Source organism: Dendroctonus ponderosae, unplaced genomic scaffold (assembly GCF_020466585.1).
Source record: "Dendroctonus ponderosae isolate FM_Combo_2020 unplaced genomic scaffold, Dpon_F_20191213v2 Dpon_F_20191213_1, whole genome shotgun sequence".
NCBI classification, from domain to species: Eukaryota; Metazoa; Arthropoda; class Insecta; order Coleoptera; family Curculionidae; genus Dendroctonus; species Dendroctonus ponderosae.
Window position 1 is genome coordinate 53,779,775 of NW_026017110.1, and position 26,235 is coordinate 53,806,009.

General features: G+C 33.2%; 1 protein-coding gene and 1 long non-coding RNA gene across 8 annotated transcripts in view; one reads left to right on the forward strand and one right to left on the reverse strand.

Moving 5' to 3' along the window:
- Window positions 1-26,235, reverse strand: part of LOC109533872 (protein trachealess) — a 99,077-nt gene that overhangs the window by 19,997 nt on the left and 52,845 nt on the right. For 2 of the 7 annotated variants that reach the window (XM_019899379.2, XM_019899378.2), the window contains one exon: window positions 5,102-5,122. The exons of 2 other annotated variants lie outside the window; for them this stretch is intronic. In XM_019899379.2, coding sequence (XP_019754938.2) covers window positions 5,102-5,122 — 21 coding nt within the window. Of the gene's footprint in view, window positions 1-1,121; window positions 1,370-1,837; window positions 1,948-5,101; window positions 5,123-26,235 lie in introns of those variants that run through there. 3 more of the 7 variants (XM_019899380.2, XM_048660644.1, XM_048660643.1) reach the window with 3 other exon arrangements.
- Window positions 8,981-26,235, forward strand: part of LOC109533873 — a 179,543-nt gene continuing 162,288 nt past the window's right edge. Inside the window, exons 1-2 of the long non-coding RNA XR_002171566.2 lie at window positions 8,981-9,143; window positions 18,424-18,482. This is a non-coding gene — a long non-coding RNA (uncharacterized LOC109533873). The remainder of the gene's footprint in view (window positions 9,144-18,423; window positions 18,483-26,235) is intronic.

A 26,235-nucleotide genomic window follows, 5' to 3' on the forward strand; every position in this document is an offset into this window, starting at 1 on the left:
AGACGAAAAAAAAAAGAGATTTCTCAACAATTCAATAAGGAGTAAAAATTGCAGACAATTTATTGTGCTACCATTTAACCATCCACGTTTATCCCGGCGTCAGCCTGAACCTACCTCAATTAATAGAATAAAAAAGTTTAGCAAAGAGAATGTGCTACACTTTTTTGATTTGCTGGAAAAAATTGGACAGGAACCTATTCAGGCAAATGAATCAATGAATGACAATAATGACGATATTTCTTGTCTCAGCCGATAAATCGGTTAGTACCATATGCATCTTTCACACCCGTACCAGGTAAACAAGACATCGACACGGATAAGTCCTTACCCAGCACATCAAACTCTATGTTTCTTGGTAGTTTGGATGAAATCGCTCACGTGCCGAATCCATTGAAAATTGTGTCAAGCAAAAGAATCAGAGCAGCCCGTGTAAGGACGGACTTGAAAGCAGTGGAGAAGAGCAGAAGAATAAGAAGCGAAAAGTATCTTTAAAGGGCATGGGTTTAGAAAACTGGCTTTATACAGAATGTGGAACAGAAGAAAGAAGAATACAGTAACATGCTTCAATTAATACGTTTTAAAACATGGTTTCACTGCAGTTGTGTAGGTTTAGATATAAGAACTAAACTAGGTACTTTTCTGTAATTCATGGAAATCATTGTGGAATGGAACACAATCATGGAAAAAGAGTATTATTACTAGTTAATGTCATTTAGTTCGTTTAGTCGTGTTACGTATTTCATTAAACATATATAATCGTTACTATTATAAAATATTTTATAGGTTCAATTTGAGCAATGCGTTTCCCAATTTGAACCTTTTTCGACTTTCGCAAAACAACAATTTTGATTTTAGCAAAATTGGTTCAATATGAGCAACTTTACCCTATTTGCCTTTGGCAAAAAAATAATCAGTTGCGGATGAATTGCTTGTTAGTAAGCAAACGTGTTTAAGTGCTTTGTCAGCGGACTCAATCAATTAATCCAGCAAAAGGAGTATTTATGCAAGAGCAATTAGTGGTACAAGAAGAGGGTTAGAAAAACATATAATATAATTCGACATGCCCTGTTTCAAGAAGAGGAGTCTGTTTGTAGGGAACACAGAGATCCGCCGGTACGAACCAAGAGTGGGTGAATGCAGGGTTGATGTTCACTCCAAGTCCCAGGGAGGGTTGATGTGCAGATGGGTGGCGCTGAAATCCCGAAGTCACGGCAAAGTCCATCGCCACCGCTTGATAAGGCAGCATTTTGGTACTCACGCGAGACAGTTCGTGCACTTAGAAACTATACCCGAAAAAAACTAGACGGTTAGGTTGTAACGATTTGTTTAATGGGTTGATTTCTTGTATAAGAGGCATGAGTTAATCTGCATAGGAATGTATGTGACGAAAACTTTACCATAGAAACTGATTAATGTAAAGTGCGGTTTGCGTAAGCATAATAACTAATTTTAAAAATAGAAAAATAAAAACGTCATTTCATGGCTTTCCCATGGTCGCATTGGTATATTTATGTCATCGTCGCAGGACCGGAATACTAATTATAAAAGTTCATCAGAATGATTTTATTCTAAAACGATTGCATATAACATATGACATCAGTCTCTGTTCCATATATCTGATGTCTAATATAAATACCTACATACTTATGCCCAGTAAGTATCTACTACTACTTAAATGATGGATGCATATACGAGTGAATATGAATTTACTTTTCGCAGATTTATTTAGAATAAAAGAAATAAATTGTAGTAAATGCGTTGAATAAATTGCACAAAAACTTCAATTATTGGTACTGAATGAGTAGCCTCAAACCCAGAAAAAAAATCATTTACAAACCTCAACTTTTTTGTAAACATAAACATAAATCGTAAACGTACATATCGAAATGCGACGTATTTCGTGAAAAATCGAACTTTATCCAACCATAGTTGTCACGTTGAGGAAGCACAAAGAGTGACTAATAACCGAAAAGAAGCGCACGGATTTTCTTAACGAGCAGTAGGGTGTCAGAGGGCGTTTCAATTTGGGATTCCCACACTCGGGTTGGTTAGAAGTCACGCAGCCGAGTTCGCGACGCGCATATAGACGGACTATTCGTTGTTTTTCACGCCCACGTTCGGCTGTGACGTTATCAACAAGTAGTCAATATACATGGGCACAATGTTAGCCGGTCACGAACGGTACTGACCCTTCGATTTCTGAATTTATATTCATTTTCATCCAAATACACGTAATCGATATCGAAATAGAATATATTATTAAAGGGATAACTTTCGTTTGCCGGAAATCAGCTGCAACAAAAGAAACTATTTCATACTATGGATGAATTAGGTATCTATCTGTCACATGTATGGATTTATACGATGATATGGAAGTGTTTCTATTGGTTGGATGATCTGACATCGTACCAAGTTGAAAAATATTTCACTTTATGCGACATTGAATTATTGATTTTTAACCTCACATTCACTGCTTTCATATTAAATTTTAAGCTGAATTTATTGTAAGTTTTATATGTAAATAAAATAAGATTAACAACGCTAAAACAAAGAAAATTAATTCAAGAGATCACAATAAGTTTATTTTAATCTATTCCACCAAATAAGCATTCATAAGTATTTTCTAATTGATTTGGACCTATCACTGAGTGGTAGCTGTGAATCCCACAACGGTGATCTTTCCATTTGTATAATAACTTTTTTATTTGTATAATAAATCCGAAATTTAAATAAAAAATAAGATACTATAAAGCTCAACAAGAGACAACAAGATAATAAATGTAAAAATTTGACCTAAATTCACTTTTTTTTAAATGGAACACCTTATGTATTTTTAGACAGATCGATTGGATTTATTTTCCTCATTTCAGAAATATATACCTATTAATTTCCCATCTTCTTCATTAGTTGTTTATTTGTTTTAGATATACCTACTTATGAGCTACTACTGGAAACTGTTCACTATATCAGAAAACGGGTCTCTTTTGCGCCGGTAGTGGACGTCATTTGCAGATCTGGATTGGGTAAGTTACTAAGAAAGAAGCTGCATTTACAGGGTGATTGAAAATTAGAGTTACTTTGTGTGGTAGTGGGAAGCCCTATCGGGCAGCTTCAAGTTGCTCAAAACACTTTGGTGCTCGCCCCCCTTTTACCAACTGTTACTATTATTAGGGCGCTAGCTTAGTAAGGGAAAAGGCCCTCCTTAACAGCGCACTACGGCTTCGTTCTTTTTCAGATGTCTGAAGTTCTCTTAAACTCTAACTTAACAATCACAGTGTCTCTAATTAAAAAAATCGTCCCTCAATTTAAATTAATCTTTTTAAAGCGATTTGAGATCCTTTTTACTCAATAGAGGACGCTTGAGTGTTAAAAGCGTCAATATATCGTATAAATCGCACAAAATCTCGATTTTTGCACACTTTGCAAAAGTTGGTCTGAATGAACTGAATATATACAGTATGAGAAATTTATGAAAAAATACAGTTTCCAAACTGAAGCGAGCTGGAACTTGAAGTTTTACCGTTCTATAAAAGACACTCGGGTCGCAAATTGTAGAGAAGTTCACTCAAATCCCACCAAATAATTACTTTTGCACCCCAGAAAAAAATAGTCGAAAATCTTAATTTCGAATTTAAAGACGACAGGAACTTGAAATTTGAAACACCTCAATCTAAAATCCGTGAACAGTTCATTCAAATCGCACTAAATCCAGCCTTTTGCGCAATTTCCGAATGTAGTTCGACAATGGACGGTTTCATGCAACTTACAAATAAAAACTTTCAACTTACAATCTAAAGCTGGCAAGAAGCTGAAATTTTGAGATTTTATAGAGGACACATGAGACTAAAATCCTTCAAAAGTTCGTTCAAATACCACCAAATTCTTTGCAAATATTGGTGTGAAAATGAACGGGTCCAGGCAACTGCAGACTCAAAAAAAAAGTCTTAACTTACAATCTAAAGCAAGTACGAACTCTAAATTTGGACATTATATAGAAGACACTTGAGTCTAATATCCATGGATCATTCATTAAAATTGCACCAAATTCTGACTTTTGCGCGTTTAGCAAATATGAGTCCGAAAATGGACAGTTTCAAGCAACTGGAGACCCTCAAATAAAAAAATCCTGGAAGTTAGGATCCAAAGCCAGTAGGAACTTGAAATTCGGCAGTTATAGAAGACACTTGGATCTAAAATCACTGAAATATTCAATTAATTCGCACCTAACTCTGACTTTAGCAAAGGTGAGTCCGAAAATGGACGGTTTCACACAACTGACACTTCTCCAATAAAAAATTCTCACTTTCAGTCTAAAGCTAGTAAGTCACTTGAGTCTAAAAACCCACACTAGTTTATTCAAATCGCATCAAATTCTGATTTTTGCGAGCGACGAAAATGACAAGAAAAACCTATACAAATGTTTAATAATCATTGACATTTATGTCAATTTAAAAAGGGTTAATAACTATATCAAAGTGACTTGTTAAACTGAATTTCAGTAAATTACAAGTACCGAGAAATATTAGGCATATAATATTTTTAAGCGCTAATGCTGATGTTAGATTAAACGTTTTACCGCGAATATTTTCCATAATACAATTGCCATTAATGTTTAAAATATCGTCAAATAAAATATGATTCTGATCTGACGATCAAAGACAAAGTTAAACAAGCCAAATTGGCAATTTCACCTACATTTTAAGATTAAGGTGTCATTTTTCAATCTACCGCGAAAACAGTACCTATAATTGGACTATGAATAAATTGCAGACAGCAGTTTATGTTTATTAGGCATTTTATATTAACAATAATAAAAAAAATAAACTTTCCATATTTAACTTCTTGGTTGTAACATCAGCTAATACTGCTAACTTGCCAATATTTGAATATTTCTAGCTAGCTTTTGAGGTGAATTTATTAGAAGTTTGAAATAACATTTTTGAATGATACAGTTTGAATAGAACATAGCTAATATAGATTATCCTTACTTTCTGCCCTGCTTTGGTGAATGATATTAGTGAGGTAAATTACAAATGTGTATATGAATGAATATTAGCCAAGGTTACATAACACAGGTTAAATGAATTTGATAGGTACTCACGGTTCAGCAAATGGAAGACATCTGAAATAAACAGAAACAAACGTATGAGATTCAAATATTCCAATGGGTGCTTACATTTTTAATTCAACTGCATAAGATTTGTTAATTGAATATATCGGAAAGAAAGATTTTGGTGACTTGTCTAATACAGTGCCTAAAATACCGACAAAACCAAAGAAACCGTTCAATCAAATCTAACAACGTTAGGCTGTGACATGAAAGAAATCTTTCCGCAAATTTCGGCATTCGGACCCCACCCAATCAAAGGTTTGTCGAAAAAATAACAGTGGACATTAATTGAAGGGTGCAGTCGATAGATTCAATAGGCTGGTGGCTTCATTAGGTATTAAAGAGAACGGGGTACAGTTTATATCCAGAGACGAAATCAGTTGCTAAGTGTATATAATTATTTTTTTGCTTCCACAAGGCTTAATTGGATTATTTTAGATCAAATCTGGTAACCTTTATGTTTTATCATGTATCACATGAGAATAATATTTCTAGTGATAAACCCAACATACCTAGTGATTTTATTGACTAGGTACATAAGTACCTACAAAATAATAAAATCTTCATTTGAATATTTCAACTATTGATAAATAGTGGATAATTGCATTATTTGCTGAAATATATGGCTTAAACAGGCCAAACTCTGTTTTAATTAAAGAATATTAAGCCTTAGAGAAACTGTGAATTGTATTCATAATTTGTGTGAAATTAACATGTCTGAAAGGTTTTGTTGTCAATATATTGATAAAGCCGGTTCTGGCACAATGATCTATCACAGCCCTATTATTGATTAGGCAGATCTATATGTGTTCAATAGGATTCGTTAGGCCCAATTTAAGACAGCCTGAGTATTTCCTTTGCGCTGGGCAAACATAATACCCGATAGTAATTCGGACACTTCCACTAGGGGTCCAGTCTTTAAGCAAACTTTTTTATTGCTGTATTCTCTTTACTTTGGACATGCTGGAATAAATAAAAATAAATTTGATAAGTAGCCAATATATATGCACTGCGTCAATTCGATATAATAGTCGAAGACACATTTCCTCTATATTCCGTATTATCAGAATTATATTAGCAAAACTAAGTTGGCCACCAAATGGGCCAATAAATAAAATGTTGCAAAACTTTGTTATTAATCGAGATACTATTAAATGGTCACGTGCACTATGAAAGCATACGTAAAGTGCCACCAGGGTGTACTAAATCGGCCGAATAGAAACAAACTGGGTAATTTGGCAAAGCAGTTAGTGTCTTACAAGTGGGCTCTTTATCAGCTGCCTTTGGGAACAAATCTGGATTACGCCGCGGGTCTCAAGCCTTAACGTCCCACTTTGCGATTACCTTTCAATTAGTAAAGTCAGATAGCACTATCTGCTCGCTTGGTTGCTTCACAAATTGACTCAGTCGATTAAACATTTATGCTTAATGATCTTATTATTACTGTGGGAAATAGGGAATTTTCAAGTATTATTTATAACATATTATATATTATTTTATTATCATCGGCGTGTTGGAATTGTTGAATTCTAGTGATTACTTATAATAATCGTGACTATCGCAGCTGACTGCTGAGTTCAATAGGAACAAGATACAACAGTAAAAGTTTCCTAAATAGAAGACATCTAATAACATGATCAAAACTGCTGAAATTAAAGCTTTTATAATCACTATCAAATGTACAAAATTTTCCACACATCGTCAACTGTTTTGGAAAGAAGATTTTAATTTTCTGTCTATGCATCATAGCCAAGATCTTCGTATCTGATCAATTACCTGATTAAAATTACATTGAAACTGCATACTTGCTAATTTTCAAGCTATGCTAATTTTCAATAAAGGGTTGAAGAATTAACCAGATGTTTTTTAACCAAGTCCTCGAATAAAAGCTCTATAAACTTCCTATGCAAAGAGTTCATTCAAGGATTAAAAGAGGCAAAGTGTAACTTCTACCCTTTTGCTTGCACCCAGGCAGTTAAGATCGGCAACCCTGATATGCTTGTATTTTAATAATTTAATGGAATGATACCCCTTTCGAGGAATATCTACTTAATTTGTCGCGTTGCACAACAATCTAGCTACATATCTCAAATTATTGTAATGTCTTTCTCAAATGTTTAGCAACGTTGCCAACGGTATGAAAGGGTGAATATGAATTATATGAACAAGTATTTAGATAAAGTAACTCTGGAATGAATATTTCGTAGAATATCCACAAGAAAAAAATTCATGCGGCTCTATCACTTAATTTGAGCCGTACAACAAATAAGATAGTAATGATTGCTTCAAACCCTCACATGCTCTATTTAGTCTCCCCTCATATGTCGCCGAAGAAGGTAAATACAGGGTAATCATAAAGTTCATTAGGCTGTACCACGGGTTGATTTGAACCCCAACTTCTGCTGTTATTGTAATTCCCTTTTCTTGATTTTCTTTATAGATCAATCTGATTGCTTATTTGCCATTTAGTATTTAATATTGTTGCAGTATTTAGTAAATTTAATTACTAAGGTAATTTCACGCCCTTGTTGGATTTTGATATTGGTATACCACTGGACTGTAAAGAGAAAGTCAAAATTTAATCGTTTTAATTATGCGAGGGGAAGCTTCCTTCATTGAAAGCTCATTTCGGTTCAATTGAGGTTTCAAGCGCATTTTTAATTCGTTTTGTCGACAGTTAAAAGAGGGTGTGGCATGATATTATTGGAAACCGATAGAGCAAGTAGAGTAAAATCTAGATTTTATTGATGGTGACTTTCAATAAGCGATAAGTCTTCATTCTTCTTTCGCAAACCTCAGGCGAACGAAAACAATTATGTTGAACGCTAACCAAATTTGACAATTTAATTCCATTCGTTAGCATATGAAAACAAGAGCTTTTTGTATTTAATTTCAGGGAGACTGGTCTGGGTCTTGGATCACTACTTAGCTCCTTTATTCAGAATTATATTTCTAACATTTTAGGAAATTTCGACAACACAAACGTTTTAAACCCATTTCAACTTTATAATTTACGCAGTTTCGAGAATTATTGAAAATATGAACTATAGTAACCAAGGACAAGTCTTAATGCTGATTTTTAAATTCGTTTGGGAAATCCAATTTTTTTAAAGTGTGTTATATAATTTAAAACACTTCCTGAAAAAGCCTGAATATAAATCTGCAATTGAAATGTGACGGGCAAAGGAAAAGACAGTGTTAGATTCAGTTGCTTCGCAAGCTTCTTCATTAAGTAAAAGAACACGCTTACTCACAGAGTTAAAAGTTGCTCGTACTCAAAATATTTACTTGTAAAAAATTTTAATTTTAGGAAAATGAAAAGAAATTGCTCTAATCTTGTTGCATTTAAATCCGATTCAACCACCAACAAAAATGTTAATTAAAATTTTGTGGAAGACTACAAGCACCCCAATGTAGAAGCTCAATGTATGTAGAATATATTAAGTAAGGGTCAAGCGATAACTGCAGATACAAATTAAGATATTCTAATTGAACCTCTCCGACAAGACCCTAGTCTCTGTTCTTCATTAGTTTTCAGTCTGGAGTTGCGACAACCGACTTGGAAATTTTAGAGCCATGTTGCCAAAGTCGAACGAATAATTGAAATGTGATTTGTATTAAATTTATTATCATGAAACTAAGAAATTAGTGATTATTTTCTGACTACCTACACCACATTCTGACTTGGGAGCAAAACAATCCGGTTTGCTGAGTTGCTGTTATTGTCAGAGCAAAGTTTACTGCATTTTATACAAATGATAAAATATAAAAATACGATAATATTGATATGCTATCAGCCAATAGAAAAAACAACCATTTTTTACTCCAAACCGGAATGCGATCGAATTAGTTGGAATAAACAAACAAGGTGTCACTATATTCCAGCGTTTTAGTTTTCAAGCCGTATTATTCGTTCAGTTGCGTTTTAACTTTCATTAATATGGAGTGATTTTTTGCGGAAGTTTTCTAGACATTTACATGGACTTGTGAAGAAAAGTGAACTGTGTAAAATGCAACGGTTCATAGGTCAAAGGTATGCAATGTATATATGGATATTTGGCAATCTTTGGTTAAAACGGAAATGTGCTCCAAAATACGCAATTAAGTACGGATTCGTTTTATTCGAGCATAACACTATCCAATCCTCAAGTAAAATCTATTTGATGTAAATTAAATGTTTTGAAGCTTTTAAATCTTCAACTGAAGCAATGCTTATTGATGGGAAAATAAGGAAATATTAGAACAAGGTATCAGGTAGATATCCGAAATTGTGAATCAAAAAATATTTTTTTCAGACAATATTTTTTCGATCTGCACATATTGTATAATGATATGGCTTCAAAGTGACAATTTTAAAAATGAAATTTATTCTTAATTATTGCACTGCTTATTTGGAGATGGTGAAATATTTGTAACAAAAGTAGCCCATAATAAGTAGGCAGTAGTCCTTTTAAATTACAAACCTTATCCGAAATTCTGTTACTCTACCGGTATGGTTTATTATGCAATAAAAAATAAACTAATATTACAAATTACAACGTAATATTCGTTTACATTTACTAACGTACATATTTTGTTCGCATTCTTGAGCGAGAGGTAAACATATTTTCATAACCACAGTACTAAGCCACTAAAACCACGAAGTAAGTAAAGCGAAACATTGATAATAAAATTTTAATTTTGAAAAGTTATAGCAAATGGTCACAGTTAATAATAAATAGTTTAGCTGAGACCAGTAGAGAAGAAAATAAGCAGATTTCAGGCTTGAATATTAGTTTTATTATTTTTTTAGTTTTAGGTCACTCAACAAATATTTTTGTTGATTTTAATAAGAATCTCTCTTTTAATTGGACCACATCAATTGTATTTTCCTATCAGGCATTTTGAAATGGATTGACATCTAGCAAAAATATTATTACACGTTCAATTTTGTATAGTTAAGTATCTACAATTGTTTTTGTTGTTACAAGACAATTTTTCTAAATTTAATTTAAGCATTGACATATTATCTTCATCGAAGTTCAAAGCTTCTCTACGGTAAAGGCAATTGCCAATTAGGTATGTCATTATATTATTTCGCATTCATTTCTAGATTTATTGCAATACGCTTGCTGTCGCTAATAAACCGTACACTTCGCTTTAATATTTTTCAGTGAAATCAACTTATCTAAAAATCATATCCCGACTTTAGTAATCGGATTGAGATACTTTGTAATAGTTTTTATAAAACGCCAGCTTGAACTGAGATATTATCACTTTTTCGTTACAGCTTTATGGGACCTCGTTTTCGGTTCTTTAGCAAATGCAAGAAGCTCAGATTCTTATCACAGCATATCTGTTTCGCGTTTTACAAATTTATTATGCAATGTTACGAACATTTTTTATCTTGTGAGTAAAACATATTAAATTTGCGTTTAATATTGCTATGAGCTTTCCTAAGATTTTATTTATTTTATCATCTAAAGTTGCTGTAAATAAAACATTAATGTCAGGACTATTAAGTTGTTTATTGTTTGGTTTGATTCGTACAAATTACTGGGTGTACGACACTCAGCTTAGATGAAATTGTTCCTATCAAAATTTTATTTTCAAATGTGTGTAGTTAATTTTATTGTTTATTCATTAATGAACTTACTACACTTAAATAATGTTCTTGATTATAATTATTTTCAATTATAATCAGACTTGATTGTCGCTTTGGGACGCTGTTGAAAATTGAACAATTTTTTTTGTGTGGAATTTTTAAATGTTATGGATTAAACTAATTTATTAATAAATGATTGACTTAATGGTGCTATGTGGAATATTAGAGATTTTGTGTTGATATTATTTGCTGGCATCTATTGTTTTAATACCGTTAAAAGATCCGGTTGAGGAATATCTAATTTTTTTTCGAATTTTCAGTCATTTTTGAGTCTGTATTGCAAAAATGTTCAATGAATCTGACGATTTATATCTTTTAGATGTTCGTGAGCCAAAGGCGGCTGTCTGTTGGTTTTTGGAGGTGTGAAAGTGATTACTATTATACCTTGCTTTCTTAAAATTTCTAAAAAAGCATTTTCACTTAACTTTCAGTTTTTCAATGCAATAAATCCCTAGAATTCCTCCAAGACTTTAAAATGAGGGGCAAAAAAATATCTCTGGTATGCGCTTGTGCCTATGTTATTTCACAGCTCATTGCCCGCATTGAATTCGCTATGCCCAATGCAACAATTTCTTGAAGTCGGATCGACTACGCTTTTGTGATTACCATCAATTCTACGTCAAAGACAATAATTCTGTTTCCAACAGGCGACATTGAGAACAGTTACTTGGAATTATTTCAGAAGCTTTAATGTATCTAGCTGATACCAGAATTTTATCCTTGCCGAGTGTTTTAATTCAATTAAATATTTTTCGAACACCTATAAAAGTGAACTGATTAATGTAGGTATTAAATATATGTGAATTAACAGTGCTTAATTTTGTTGAATTTCTATAAATTTCTGATTTGATTTAGATAAGCCGCGTTAAAGATCTACCAAAATACTAAGGTACAAGGGAGCCAATTAAAAGTAGCTATAAGCGAGACTTGCGAATCGCAAATAATTTAATAAGGACCAAAAGGGCTGAAGTCTATACCGAGACTGTCTTAATTCTGATGATAATACTTCCTTACAATTTCCTGAGAGCTAAGCCCCGGGCTTAGAATCTGTTGATTAAAGAAAGGGTGATATCATCCAGAGAGAGGGATAGTTTTTCCAATGAGAAGTATATTAAGACGTCTTTTATTATTGTTTTGTTAGAGTTTTAATGCGCTTTTTATAGATTTAACGTCGATACTCTTCTGTTCGTTAACTTTTTATTTTTGATTTTTTAGGATTTATTAAATATATGAAGTGTTACATATGGAACCATTTACTAAATGACAGTTTAATACATTTTATCGTCTATAACCATGTCCGGAAATTATATTTTTTAAGCTAAGCGTTTCATCGGTATCAAAATGCAACCCCTTAGAAGAAGTAATTTCCTTCGCTAGTGAAAAATTAATCATAAGGGGTGGTCTTGGCAATTCCTTTGATGATAATAAAAATGAATTAACGAAAGTCTAGATATTAGTGTCGCCCGTTATAATGAATTTCTTTGCTCGCTTACATCACCCCCGGGATCGGTGATAAATAACCCTGGAAATTACGTTTTGCCCAGAGGTTTTTAGTGATATCATATTCATGATATACAATAATACTCGGGGATCTATATAGCATTTTATTTCGTGTTTATAAGACACATTAATATGATGTAATGTAGTAAATCGCCGCTGATATAATGCTTCACTAGGAATTATAAAGTTCAAATTTTCTTTAATCAGGATTAGAAATCCTAGCCATTGAGCCTATCTGAGACAATTTAATAGCCAAAACGAGAAAATCGAACTGGCCGACAAAGAAATGAAAGAAAAAGATCAAATTTTTGTTGGAACATAATTCTATTTTTCAAACTGCCGGTCATGTCCATCACCGTTTGTAATGTAGATTGGAGTAATTCCCGTAAGGAATGCCACTTACTTCGTTCACACCCCAAACACTTCTATAGGGAACGTCGCATTTTTGGGGTGCTTAAAGCTCACTAGCATGGTCAGCTGAGCTTCAGTTTGAGGCCTACTATATTAAAAGCATATCGCCAGTAGTGTCATAATTGATTTCGGATTAGATGTGACTTTGATCACTCCATAAAATTGACTAATAACCGTAGAATTCGGTTTAAATACATTCAAAATTACACTATCTCAAATCAACTTTGGTTAAAGTCACTGAATGTTGATTATCTTTTATTGGACTCTCTATTTATTGCTTATCTTAAAAACAATTTTCTTTCAAATTAATACAAAAACTAATACATTAACTGAACTGAATGAAACCTTAATCATTTTACTTGTGACCGAACCTAACTGTAGACTATGACTTAATTGACTTGCTCTTTCAGTTTTCTGATCAAACTTCTTATGACTGTAAAGACCGGACCTCTTATGACTAAACTCTAAATTATGATTAAATTCTCGTAACGTAAAATCTTGTTGAGTAAATGCTCGTTTCTTCTGTGGCTTCTTTTATAGTTAAATCATGCTGAGTATAGCAGAAACGATACTACGTCTTATTTTAAAAGAATAGTTGGCATAAGTGACCATATAATTGTACTCGTTTATAGACTAGCTCAGTGCCTGAATATTGAAAAGTTAAAATTACTGTCAACATAGACAAAAAATATTGTACTTAAAATAATCAAATTCGAAAATAGACAATTAGCTTTATCGAAACATCAACATAGTCTCCTTATTTTCTCGGATACTCTATTTAAATATATCCACGGCAATCGTCAATGCATGATCAAGGTGCATTAAGTAGTACATTTTGTCGGACATTTACATATAAAAAACCTAATTTTTATGTAGTTCTGAAACTCGTACGAAAAGCCAGCATTTCAAATGCCTTAAGCTTAAAAAGAAATCAAGTCGCAGAAATCCTGCTCCAAACTGATTTATTTCGGCCTATTCTAACCATAGATATCCGTGGCTATTTGTTATGTTAAGCATGACCCTCTCTTCTTTTTGGCCGACACGAAGCGTCCCATGAGATGGGATATTCAATACTCACCACCCAAGAAACCCAATCGATTACGGAAGGAAATTATTTACTGTCGGTAAAAGTTAATTATTTCCGATAATTAGTAGACGTCCCAGTTGTGCAATTCTGCTATAGAATTTTGCTGTGGATTCCTTAATATTGGAAATCAATCTAGTAGAAACTTGCCAGGTTCTGACATATTCCAGAAAAGTTGCAGTTTAAGCAATTTGTGTATATAACTGGATCGATTTGTAATGCATACCAGAGGTAAAGTTTGCCTCATAATGTTTTAGAGAATGAAGATTGCATTTAATAAGTACTTCATTTTCTGTTAATATTCAAAAGTCATAAATCGTTTAAAATGTATCTCGGGGAACCAAAGACGTATAAGAAAGTAATATGCTTTTATCAAAAACACATGTTCTGGCATCTTTTAAAATGCAATTTTGCGAGATAATACGGGCGGAGAGAATAGGGGGCGACAAAAACAAATGTGAATAGCATTAGGTATTCATTCGGGCGTGTAGGGCGCACTTTTCCTGCTGCTGGGCTATGATTTCCTTTCCTCCAAAATGCTAATCAAGCCATTTGTTAGGGATTTGCTCAAATGTTCTAAATTTAGAGGGATGTGCGAATAATACACCTTCATACGCAATTTTGGCTTTAGAATGCCATTAAATTGCTATCTGGGAATACGTACGCTGAATTCATCAAAATTGTTAGCTAACACAGTCAATATTTATGAATGCCCTTAAATCATCCACAATTGTGAGCAATTTCAAGACATTTAAACGAAAGTAAAAGATGATCTCCTCATGAAGATAAGAACCCCTAAATGGAGATGATTCCAGTGTACTAGAGAAGTTTATTTTAAAGGGGTTAAAATAAAGGGTTTTAATTTCACACACAATAACGTCCGACATTAGAAAATCCGAAAGGGTTGAATAATAAGACTTTTATCTGTCTCCGCTGTGCGATTTTTACCGGTAATTTCGAATTACCAGCAGTTTTAAGCAGTGAGGTTTGCCTTAAAATATGTATAGTTATTAGCCACCAGAGACTAGCGGCGTCTTATGCCTTCTACCGGATTGCTCTTTATATTCTGGAGCAGAACACGAAAAGAATGGATTTACAATGTATATTTTAGGAATTCTACCCTAGCTGAGGTGATTCTAAACATTTTATTGCCAGTGAAATGCAGGAGCGGACTTTATTTTTTGAACCCATGACGGTTTAAGTATATATGTATATATAGAAAGCTTAACTATGTAATATCATTAGATTAGAACAAAAGCATTAAAAATGCTTAATGTCAAAGTTGTGGCAAGTTCTATGGGCACCACACTGATTTTGACGCAAAAATGCTACAAATTTAGTGATTCTTCAGTTTTTGTCATTCAGTCAGTGTTGTTCCCGAAGGGCTCGGCACAACAAACGCATTAAAAATGTTTAATGGCAAAGTTGTGCAGAGCTCTTTGGGCACGACCTGGCTGTGACGGAAAACATACTCCAAATTTAGCAGTTCTTAGGTTTTTGCCATCCAGTCAGCGTCGTGCCCGAAGGGCTCGGCACAACTTCCACATTGAACACTCTAATGCGTCTGTTGAGCCGAGCCGTTCGGGCACAACACTGGTTTTGAAGCAAAAAGTACTCTAAATTTGACGAATCTTTACTTTTACCATCCAGTCTGGCGTCTGAATCCATTAGAAATGTTTAATATCAAAGTTGTGCCGATCCGATGACCCGATGGGCTCGACACAATTTCCACATTAAACCCTTCCTAATGCGTTTGTTGTGCTGAGCCGTTCGGGCATGACACTGGATTTAACAGAAAAAAATGGTCCAAATTTTGCTTTTTTTTGGTTTTTACCAGCCAGTCAGTGTCGTATTAGAAATTAGTTACCTTTTTATAGAAAATATCTATTGGCGATTATCTCATCCAATATTGAATTGATGCATTATCTATATATAGTAAGTTCCAGAATTAGGTAATGTCTGATTTGCTTTAAAATTCAGCGGACTATTTTTTAGAAAAAATGTCGGACTCATCAATTTTTATTTGAAATTGTAATATTTTTATACCAAATTTGTTAATACAGGCCAGTCCAAAAATAAGTTACAACCATAAACATTTTTTAAAATGGAAGCACTTTTTTACTTCAATTTCGAATTCTCTAATGAACTCTATATTCAGGAGATTCAGGGAGGTACCATGTCCTATACCTAACTTCTACAGAAATTTGAAAGAAATCGTCGCTATTGGTTATTTATAGGCTCAATCGTAAATTTCTCGGTAACTGTTGAGTTGATATATACCACATGTTATTTGAATCATACCCACATAGAATTCAATCTAGATTTAAAAATTGAAATAAAAAGCACCTAAAAATAAGTTATTGGTGGTAACTTGTTTTTGGACGAGCATGTATAAATAAATTTGGCTCAAAAAACTCGTTTTGAAATAAAAATTGAAGGGTCCGAGCTTTCTTCCAAACAAAATTGACGGATTCGTAACTATACCCGCGTTTTTATTTCTCCCTTCCATTGAAAGTTCAACAGATTTTTCGTAAAAACACATGCGGACTACCGCAAGTAGACAGACGTAGAGACTTGCAGGTATTAAATACATTGAATACGATTTAGAAAGTTTTTTTCGAAATATAAGCAAACAATGTATGGGAAAATGTGAGGACATGTTCCTATGACAAGCAATTTGACGACCACTCTGCGGTTTGAATAGATTGAAACATAAAAAATCCATAGCAGGTGTTCACTAAATGCATGTAATACAAATGCGTTTTAATTCGTCTTCGGTAACTAAAAACAAGTTTCCAATGCGAGACGAAATTAAATACACCTGAACTGAGGATACATGTGTGTGCAAATATCTACTAAATTAAATAAATGTCTGTCTGTTTTATCGTAGAGGCAGTGGCATTCTAACTTACAGTGAACCTACCTTTTATTTATATCACTTTACATCTTGAACATTTTTCACTCGAGCCTTATCACAAGGTCTTAATTAAAAAATCATTATGAATTATTATCTCGAATGGTAGCGAAGAATTTTTTGATAAATGACTACGGGGCCCGGTGAGCTTGTTTATTAGCTGGTATTTCGTTTTTGCAATGACACCCACAAATTTTAACGAACTGATGCCAAAAGTTCCGACTTTGAAACAGACGTTTTCATATAATACAACATGACGTTTTGCAGAAAAGAACTATCGTATACCTATATTTTCCAGAACGTTTTTGCTAACAAATTGCCAATAATTTGCTAAAAACGTTAACTTTTTCCAATTGGAAAATTAAAATAAACTAATAAATTTCCTTTTTAAAATTTGATAAAGCTGGTGACAAATGAACTAAATTACCTCTTCTGACGCTGACAATTTTAATCATATACTTAATTATTAATACATTTAGTTATAAATCGCGATTTCGAACAGCAGATTAGAGATAGAACATATTTCACACGAAGCTCTACTACAGCAGATATTCTAGTTTTTATTATATTTCGGATAGAACATCGACTGAGCTTAAACCAGTATGAATAGAAATATGTTAAAACATTTGCCAAACCATTGTTCACTGGAAAAAATGTATGATATTTTTGATAAACTTAAGAAAATCTTTTATACCTTTCGAATCGTTTGCGTCATTTAAACTGTGAGAAAAACAGGAAGGATAATTTCCATCTGCATAAATTTAAAAATCTCCTGCAAACTCGTCCTCCAAAAACGATTTAAAGCTCCCTGGAGCACTGTCAGTAATTCTTCCTTGGGATAATTTAAATATAAAATTTTACAGTACATATTTTCTGTCATGTGGTTTCTTTGTTTTATTGTTACAAATGGGTCGTTATGAACCGTTAGTTTTCATATACCGAAGGGTTATTCTTGTGTTATGCTCCTGCCAGAGTTAGTATGTTTATGGGCATTAAAACCTTTTAAGGTATGTTAGCAAAAACAATTTTGTTAGTTTGATTATCGAGCTAATAATTTACGATCTTCAGATTATAAAATAAGCTAAAGAAAAAGCTGCATCATTCGTTTCTTTTTTTAAAGACGAACCTGTAAATAATGTCCATCCTCGTTAGGCCCAGCTGGTGGTCATAAACGAGATGCAATCTGAAATATTATTTTGCCCGTACATTATTATGAGTTTGACCACTCATAATTTAATGATAAATCACTTTAAATGTTACGCTGTCCGTATCAATAAATATCTTTACGGATATTTTCTGTTTCTACGGTTTTCATGATTGCGTTTTTATTGTAGCGCCATTTGAAAATACTTACCTCTTAAACCTGATGATTAATTTATCGACTTTTGCTAATTTTATTTTGCACCAAAACATATATTTCTTTCCAAAATTGACAGCTACGCTATCTAGAATTCAATATAGACTCTTACACAATAAAATTAGAGATAGCTAATATAATATACATACGAAATTAGGGGAAGCCCGAGAGTCCTTTTATCTCTAGCTCCAACCCTAACATAAGGTTACTCAACATGGTAATTTAAAGCTTTACAATGTTTAGTGGTTGAATTTGGGGCTATATTTAAGTAAATTATACTACATTGAGTTTTGATTTACATACTATTAGTGCATTTCTCATTCATTGGAGTTCTTAGATAAATTTTGGTATTTCACATTTGTTTTTACCGACAACATAACAATTTAACTATTCTTTTTTGCAGGTCATTTCCAAAAACATCACCTAATTTGAAAGAGAAAGATTCAGGAATGGCGTAAGAAGGTAAACATATATTAATTTTATCAAGCTTTTGTTTTCCGAATAACTGTTGGACAGTCTATAAAAACCCTGATCAAGATAGTGAAGACAGTTGTAACAGAATCCGAGCTTTGCCACTACCAAAATTAAGACATAACTTACTCTAGGCCATATCCCACGTGACACATATATATCAATGCAAAAGAAAGCTCGTCTTTTCCCGGACTTTTACCTGCTTGATTCATACTAACATTATAACTGTCAAAAAAGCGCACTATCAACAGATCTCGCGCTTTACACCCTCGAAAATCTAATATTACTTTCCTTTTTGATGATGGGCCTTCTGTGAAAAGGTTTGTCAAATATGTGGTGACCACCATAATTAGAAATTATGCTTCTGAATTACACAGAATCCGTTGAAAGTTAACGGTTCAATATACGAAGTTTGTGGCTTTCTGCTGCGAAGGGGATGAAATTTATTATGGAAGTTTTTTCAGTTTCTTATCATTTGTGATTTATTGACAGTTGACCTTTGGACGTTTACAGTTAGACTTGTTTATAAAGGAAATGAATTTTGACAATTTGATACAGACCAAGATTTTGCCTAGATATCTAATGTTTATGGGCTTAATTTAAATAATAATTAATCTCCAAGTGAGAGATCTTATTTTAATTTGATTCATTTTCATTAGATTTTATTTATGTGTATTATTAATTTTTAGTTGAAACAATACTTTTTAGTCTCGAGTGAATTCGTGAAAACTGGCATTGATTAAACTGCATTACTCGCTATATTTTCTTTCATTTTTTTTTCTAATTGATCTCCTAACGTTGATCATTATTTTTGACAAGGTAAAAAAGGTAAAGCATGCATTTGTGATAAATTTAATTTATCAATTAACGTTGATTCCAGAATAATAAGTAAATTACGAGCATACAGATAATTATAAGTTGTGAATGTGACGCAAAAAGTTTTTTTTACTTAAGTTAGAGGATTTGATATAATTTATTATGACACTAAAGGAAAATTGCAAAACCATGGCTGTACTAAGGCAAATTTCCGAAGCCTTGATAAATAAATCGCTAAATCAGTTTTATTTGATAATTGTTCCTTGTACTGTAGCGAAGAAGTGCGGCATTCAAAACAGAAAAGAACCTATAATATTGCAATTTAGATAAATGTAACTTGTCTTAGTATGTTGAAGGAAGTTGGTTGTTTGTGGAAACGTCTTGTATATTCATTTAAATGAAATATTATCAACTACATTCCATTGCTCTCACTAGACTCTCCAGTGCAAAAAAATATAAAAAAGCGCATTTAAAAGCCTGAAAAAATAAATTTATGCTTTTTAACGCACTTGGAGTGGAACTTTCACATTTTTTCACACATTTTTCTGTACAAAATTATATTCCAAGCTTCCTGTATACATAAAGAGACTCGAACTTTTCCTTTGGACCACACTACAATATTAATATTCTTCGGCGTCATGAACAATATTTGGTACTTAGTACATTCATTAAATGATTTGTTCGATTACCCTTTTGAAATTTGCCGGACCATTAAACTGCAATTAAGTTTTAAGCGCTAATTAGTGTTGCAGCAATTAAGTTTCGTTATCTTCCTACACTTATGGCGTGAAGGATATAATTTAAGCACGCTAAACAAGGGCTTATCTTGGTACTGACTTCGTACATGTATCTCAAAATGCAAATTACATGGCAAACTTGCCACTGTTTTCGTCTAGAAAAGCAATCGTTTTTGCATAAGAATTATCATTTAATAGATAACTTTGAGTAGAAGTTTGACTTAGTTTATGTAAAAATAATGCTTGAAAACGGTATGCATAATGAAACTATGTTGGATTTTACGTTTACTTAGGCGGCAGGTGAGGATGGTATAAATGGTGTACACTTTCTTAACTCTCTCTTACGGTTTTCTAAGGATTTTTTCAGTCGCATATGCCTACAAGTTACATGGAATATATAGATAATTTTCTGCTTATAGGATGTTCCGTGCATACTAGAGGTGTGCTACCCGAACGACTTCGGTTTCTGACAAACATTTTTGTTAAACCTGATGAACATTTCTAATGAAAGACATTTCCGTTGGGTGATTTACGTTTTTGTTTCTACAGAATCTACTGGTCTCTTGGTGCTTTCTATGATCAATTAATTGGAATTAAATCTTCTTATTTGTTTTATATTATTTGTTTCTAACGTGCTTAATGATTCTGAATTATTATGGCCCTATCAGAAACATTATAAAACTCTTGTGTATTGCCTTCTTAAACAGTTTTACATTATCTTTCCTTGTGGAGCTTCAAAAACCACACTTTTATGGTGTAATATTTTCCAAATGCCTTTCCACAAAACCTATAGGAAACGTATCTAGGAAATTGATTTCGCATGTATAAGAGTAACAAAACACTATATGCAGGCTTTTGCAATAACGCATTGAGATGGAAGGATGCTTCAGCTCATCGAACTTCCAATGCAATTTTCGTTTTTCCTGTTTTAGTAAAAGTTTTCTAAGTAAATTTGATTGTAAGATAAGACATGAGACTTTCCTGATGCATTAACTGACGTGGCGAAAGGAACTGTAATTAGTCAGTTGTGTCCATTGGTAATTCCCAACTACAGCTGAAATTATGTATTAAATTTTCTACATTAATTAATTTTACCTTGTTTGAAGTTTTACGTGCATTTCTTAAAGTAACTAAAGCAACTGGAAAAATGTTACAAAATAAACTGAATGTAGGAGCTAAAAAATTAAATAACTAAAAAAGCGAAGAAAAGGAAAAATTGACACAAGTCACTTAAAGTCCTATAGGCTAAACAACACAAAAGTAGCGAAATTCAACATGAAATGATAACTTATGCTCAAAGTAAATTGGAGCGCACTGATTTCAATAGATTTAGTCTCGATATTATTGTTGAAGAGGTAACCGACATAGCACGAGATGTGATTTAGCTTATTCAAAATCAAAAAAATTATGTTCAGAAAGCTTATTTAGGTACTTGGAAAAACATCGTACATTTCTATGAACAAAAATGCAGTTAAATCTTATTATAAATCTATATTAATATACTTAAAATGACGTTAGTTTTAGAATGAAATCGTGAGATAAACAGGACTCGATAATGTTTAGTTAACAACATTATACATTACGTAATTTGAAAAATTGTTCAAACGCAATCGATTTTAGAGCGCCATCTCGACAAGGGTGACTGAAATTCCGTCTTCAGAAGTCCTGCACGTCCTGATTTAAGTTCAGCGATCGGTCGCAGCTTCCTGCAAGAGTTTTTCTAAAATCGACGTTGCCAAACTACACGAAGATTCCCAAAATATACTTACATCTTATCTTATTGCGTAAATTGCATTTGTAATGTAAATTGCATTTGTATGTAGATATACCACGATACATAATTAATAATCTGGGAATAATTCCTAAACTACGCTGAACCGACTGACATGCAAACATACACTTGCGTGTAAAGAAGAGCTTGGCAAATTAAATTGGTTAAATAACGATCTAATTAATATAAAATACTGTTCATTTTTATTCACTTCAAAAGCTAGAAAGCTACCAAGCGCCAAACTCTTGGTATTTGTACCAATTGCATAAACTTCCATACGACGGTATTGCACGTAAAGCTTCTATGCAGTAGTAAGAGACTCATAAAGGACGAGGGCATTGGCAGTTTTGATCCCCAACCGCATTAGATGTTCAATTATGTCCAATTATGGCCTATGATCGCACTTCACTAATCCCCAAGATGTTGTAAAAGAACAACCGACAGCTACCGTGAATTTGGGGGAAACCTCTGTATGTCTTTAGAAACTCAGTAGCGTTACAATATAAACAATTTTATTAGTATCTTATGTTGCTGGAAAAGTTTCACACTTCACGAACAGAGTTACGATTGTGGTCGCTTTCCTTTTCTTTGCAGTAATTACTGTGAAAACTTTATGATTTCCCATTTTATTACATCTTAAAATACATCTCTAACTGCCGCTTTGTTATGAAACCAAATAAGTATGTATAGCAGTATATAAAAATACCATATTTTTGTTGATTTTTTTGGTTGTTATTAACACTATATTGTCTGCGATAGCTTACAGTCTATCTGCCATTTTTTGCAATCGGGTTTTCGCTTATCAAGAAGCTTTTAATTTGCACATCACAAAAAATTATTTGTTTTCTGCCTTATTTTATGTTGGAATATTTGAATTGCCGGCCCTGAATTAGTTTTGAATAAAACAGTACTTAAATAGGCGTATTTCTGCTGAGCCACGCCTCCAGCAGTACTTTAATTATATCCTGCGTGTTTGTTCTCCTGGTAATGCAGGCATTTATGGTACTGCCTTGCTCAAATGTTTCATTATCAATTAGTGCGATTAGCTAATGATAGCAAAAGTGCAAACACATTAATACCCTCATATACTTCCATTATGTTTGCTAATTGTTTACGCTGAACAGGAACGTTTAATATTGTTTTACGTTGTCGACTTGTTCCAACTCCACCTGCATTTGATTGTGGCCGGCTTCTGCCGCTTGCAATTTTATGTTGTTCATTGTATAGGATAGAATAACATTTAGGAATGTTTTCCGGGCTTTGAAGCCGTGGTCTATCGGAATTTCTTCGTCATTTCATCGCCTTTGAAAATGTCCACCGCAGTTGTGGACGAAACGTCAGGAAGAAATTCCGATAGACCACGGCTTCAAAGCCCGGAAAACATTCCTAAATGTAATTTGACCGGCCGTGAAAGCCTTCATAGTCTGATAGGATAGAATAGTTTCATTTTTTTCGTTTGTTAAAATATCTTGGATTAATTGGAATTGTTGAAAAAAGCGAAAAATAGACTTGCACTGGTGAAGAATATGTATGAAAAAGAGGAAGCACACTCAAAGTAAATCGACGTTGGTGATTAATTATCTTACATCGAATCGCGACACCTGAATTCGTTAGAATAAAAGTGCAGCTAGTAAAGCAGACCCCCACGAGTCTCCTGACCACGCCTCCAGCACTTGATTTAATTATATGCAACTTGTTTCGTCTCTTTCCAGTACATGCATTTATGGTTTTGTCTTGTTTCATTCAATATTCTTTGCTAAAAGCAATCCGTTCACCTGCTTGTTTAGTTAAGCTTATTAATTAGATAGACATTCAACGTGTTCTATTTTGGTACTCTAAGAGTATTTCATCAAAGAAAATTTCAACCTGTTGCCAAAAGCAGGAACTGGTGGTGTTACTGGTTTATCCAGCGTTTCAAAAATTTAGATATTTGAATGGATTGCCCAATAAAAACGAAAGTACATTCCGTTTAAAACAGTGTGATGTTTCGATTGAAATAATTTTTTTATGAGACGCTTGTGTTGTGATTACGATGTTGAGGCCCCGAAGACGCAGCCCTGCTATTTCCAAAGGTTATGGGCCAGTAATGGGCCCCGGGATGTGCCGTAAACGTAGCGGACTTTTAGACATGACCAGCGAACGCAATCAAGTGATGAATCTTTTATCAGTGACTGCTATCGGTCAGGGACAACCCTCGATTTTGATGGAATCACTATTTTCGATCGATTCCCTTTTCTAATCGACCTTGTGGTGAGAAATTAATTTCCCGTAACTACCTATGCGACTTCCTAAAAAGCACAGTCATGATTGTTTCAATAGTATCTATTGCTTTCTTCGATGGCGGTCTTAAAAAATTTGGACGAGTTTTCACTTGAGATTTCACATAGTTTTAAAAAATAGGGATGAATTATGGGTAAATATCGAAAACAGGCAGCAGTGATTAAAAAAAGATTTTGTGATATCAACCTTCATCGTTATATCGGCCCGATAATCTTTTGATTAATGAAGAATTGGCTGTGCACTGTTATTCTTCAAAATACTAAGTACTTCTTAAAAAAGACTAAGTTCATTTTAAAAAATGAGTATAATTTCAATGAGAATAATTCGGAATTTTATTGTTTTATAGCAAACTAAAGTTCTTCTCATAATAGTCTTCATTTCAGTTTATAGCAAACCTTTACGTAATGCAACCTGATAAAATTTTTATTTTTTTGTTACTTACAGAGGAAAATTTGTTTTAAACAGAACAGCTTTAAAATTTTGTTCATACACTATATTGTAATGGCTGATTAGTAGCTGGCTATAATCCGTATTCAAATGTTATAAGAGAAATACCATCTTGGGTGTCCCTTAGATGCGTTCTAGATTGCTAAATTCAGAGTGCCAGAAGTACTGCCGAGAAAAAATTAATTCCTCATTACACGGTTAATAGTTTAATGTCGCATATATTCAATTGTATTGTTACCCATGCACAAAAATATTGGCGGGATCTCAATTTAATTTATGAGCCTAAATTATACGGTGTGACGATCACCGTAATTGGTCAACTGGGAAGGTAAGCTGCGGTTTTGCCATGATTATACGGCGTACTGTCGACTTAAAATTGCCAAAGCTTATTTAAAATTCATTTTACCAACTTTTTTGTTTATAGTGGCTGTATAGGCTAATAGAAGTTTTCTGGAAACTATTTTCAAAATATCTGTTTTCTTTAAGATACGTATGTTAATCAGAAAAAAATATATTATTTTCAGTTTACGTTAATGCGACAACTAGTATGACTTAAATTAAATTACTAAGAATTTTTAGTCGGAAAGCACGGGAGATCACTTCGCCCACTGCCTCATCGCCTTTGAAAATGTCCACCGCAGTTCTGGACGAAACGTCAGGARGAAATTCCGATTGACCACGGCTTCAAAGCCCGGAAAACATTCCTAAATGTAATCTGACCGGCCGTGAAAGCCTTCATAGTTTAAATTAAATTTGTGAATTATCTCTGTTGATAGATTTCAAACCATTAACTACTTTCCTGATTTTTTTTTATGTTTTTTCTCTTCAAAAGTAAAACATAAAGTATATCCGGTATAAAAATTTACCATTTTTTGAAAAAGCACATAAAAAATCTATATGCAATTGTTTATTTTACTTTTACCTCTCATTTATTAAACAATTGAAATATTTGTTTCACATTTTTTACATTACTGCTTTCAATAGTAAACCGTTTTTAAGAAGTAAATACTGAGTTTGTAAAGTATGACCATGTTGAGAGTCGAACGAATCGATTGAACAATATTAATCTGATGATCTTTTCAAATGGATCTATTAAAAGCATGATTATTAGGGCTATATTTGTTAGAAAGCTCGAATATATAATTGATATTTGAATAATTAAACTACCATTGCCTGCCATGTTTTTTTTTAAATTGGCCCCAAATCTAAACCGAAGGAAGAAGGAGACCAAGAGAGAACTTCGGAGTTCAATTTGAGAGACGAATTAAGAAAATTACAACGTTGTTGCCATATTCTCGATTAACCTTTTTTATTTTTGGCCATTAAAATAATTTGCTTAATTATATATTAAATTTAAATTAAGTTTTCGATTTTTATGCGCGCCTGCAATTTACTTTACGTTTATTAGGTATAATGTGTGGACAACAACTATTGAAAGATAACTGTAGTATAGGACGGGTTCTCCTTACAATTATCACAATTGGGAAATATTGGACATACATTTAAATTTTTATTGATCAGCTTGCATTATTTTCATTTGGAACAAAGTTTCGTTCTTTTACCTACGAGAAATGGTGAGATGGAATATGTTGATTTTGTCGTAAATGTAGGATCTAAGAAAATTCAAATATAGCGTTTATAATAATATTAGATATATTTTTATAGTCAGAATGATTTAGTGCATATACAGAGC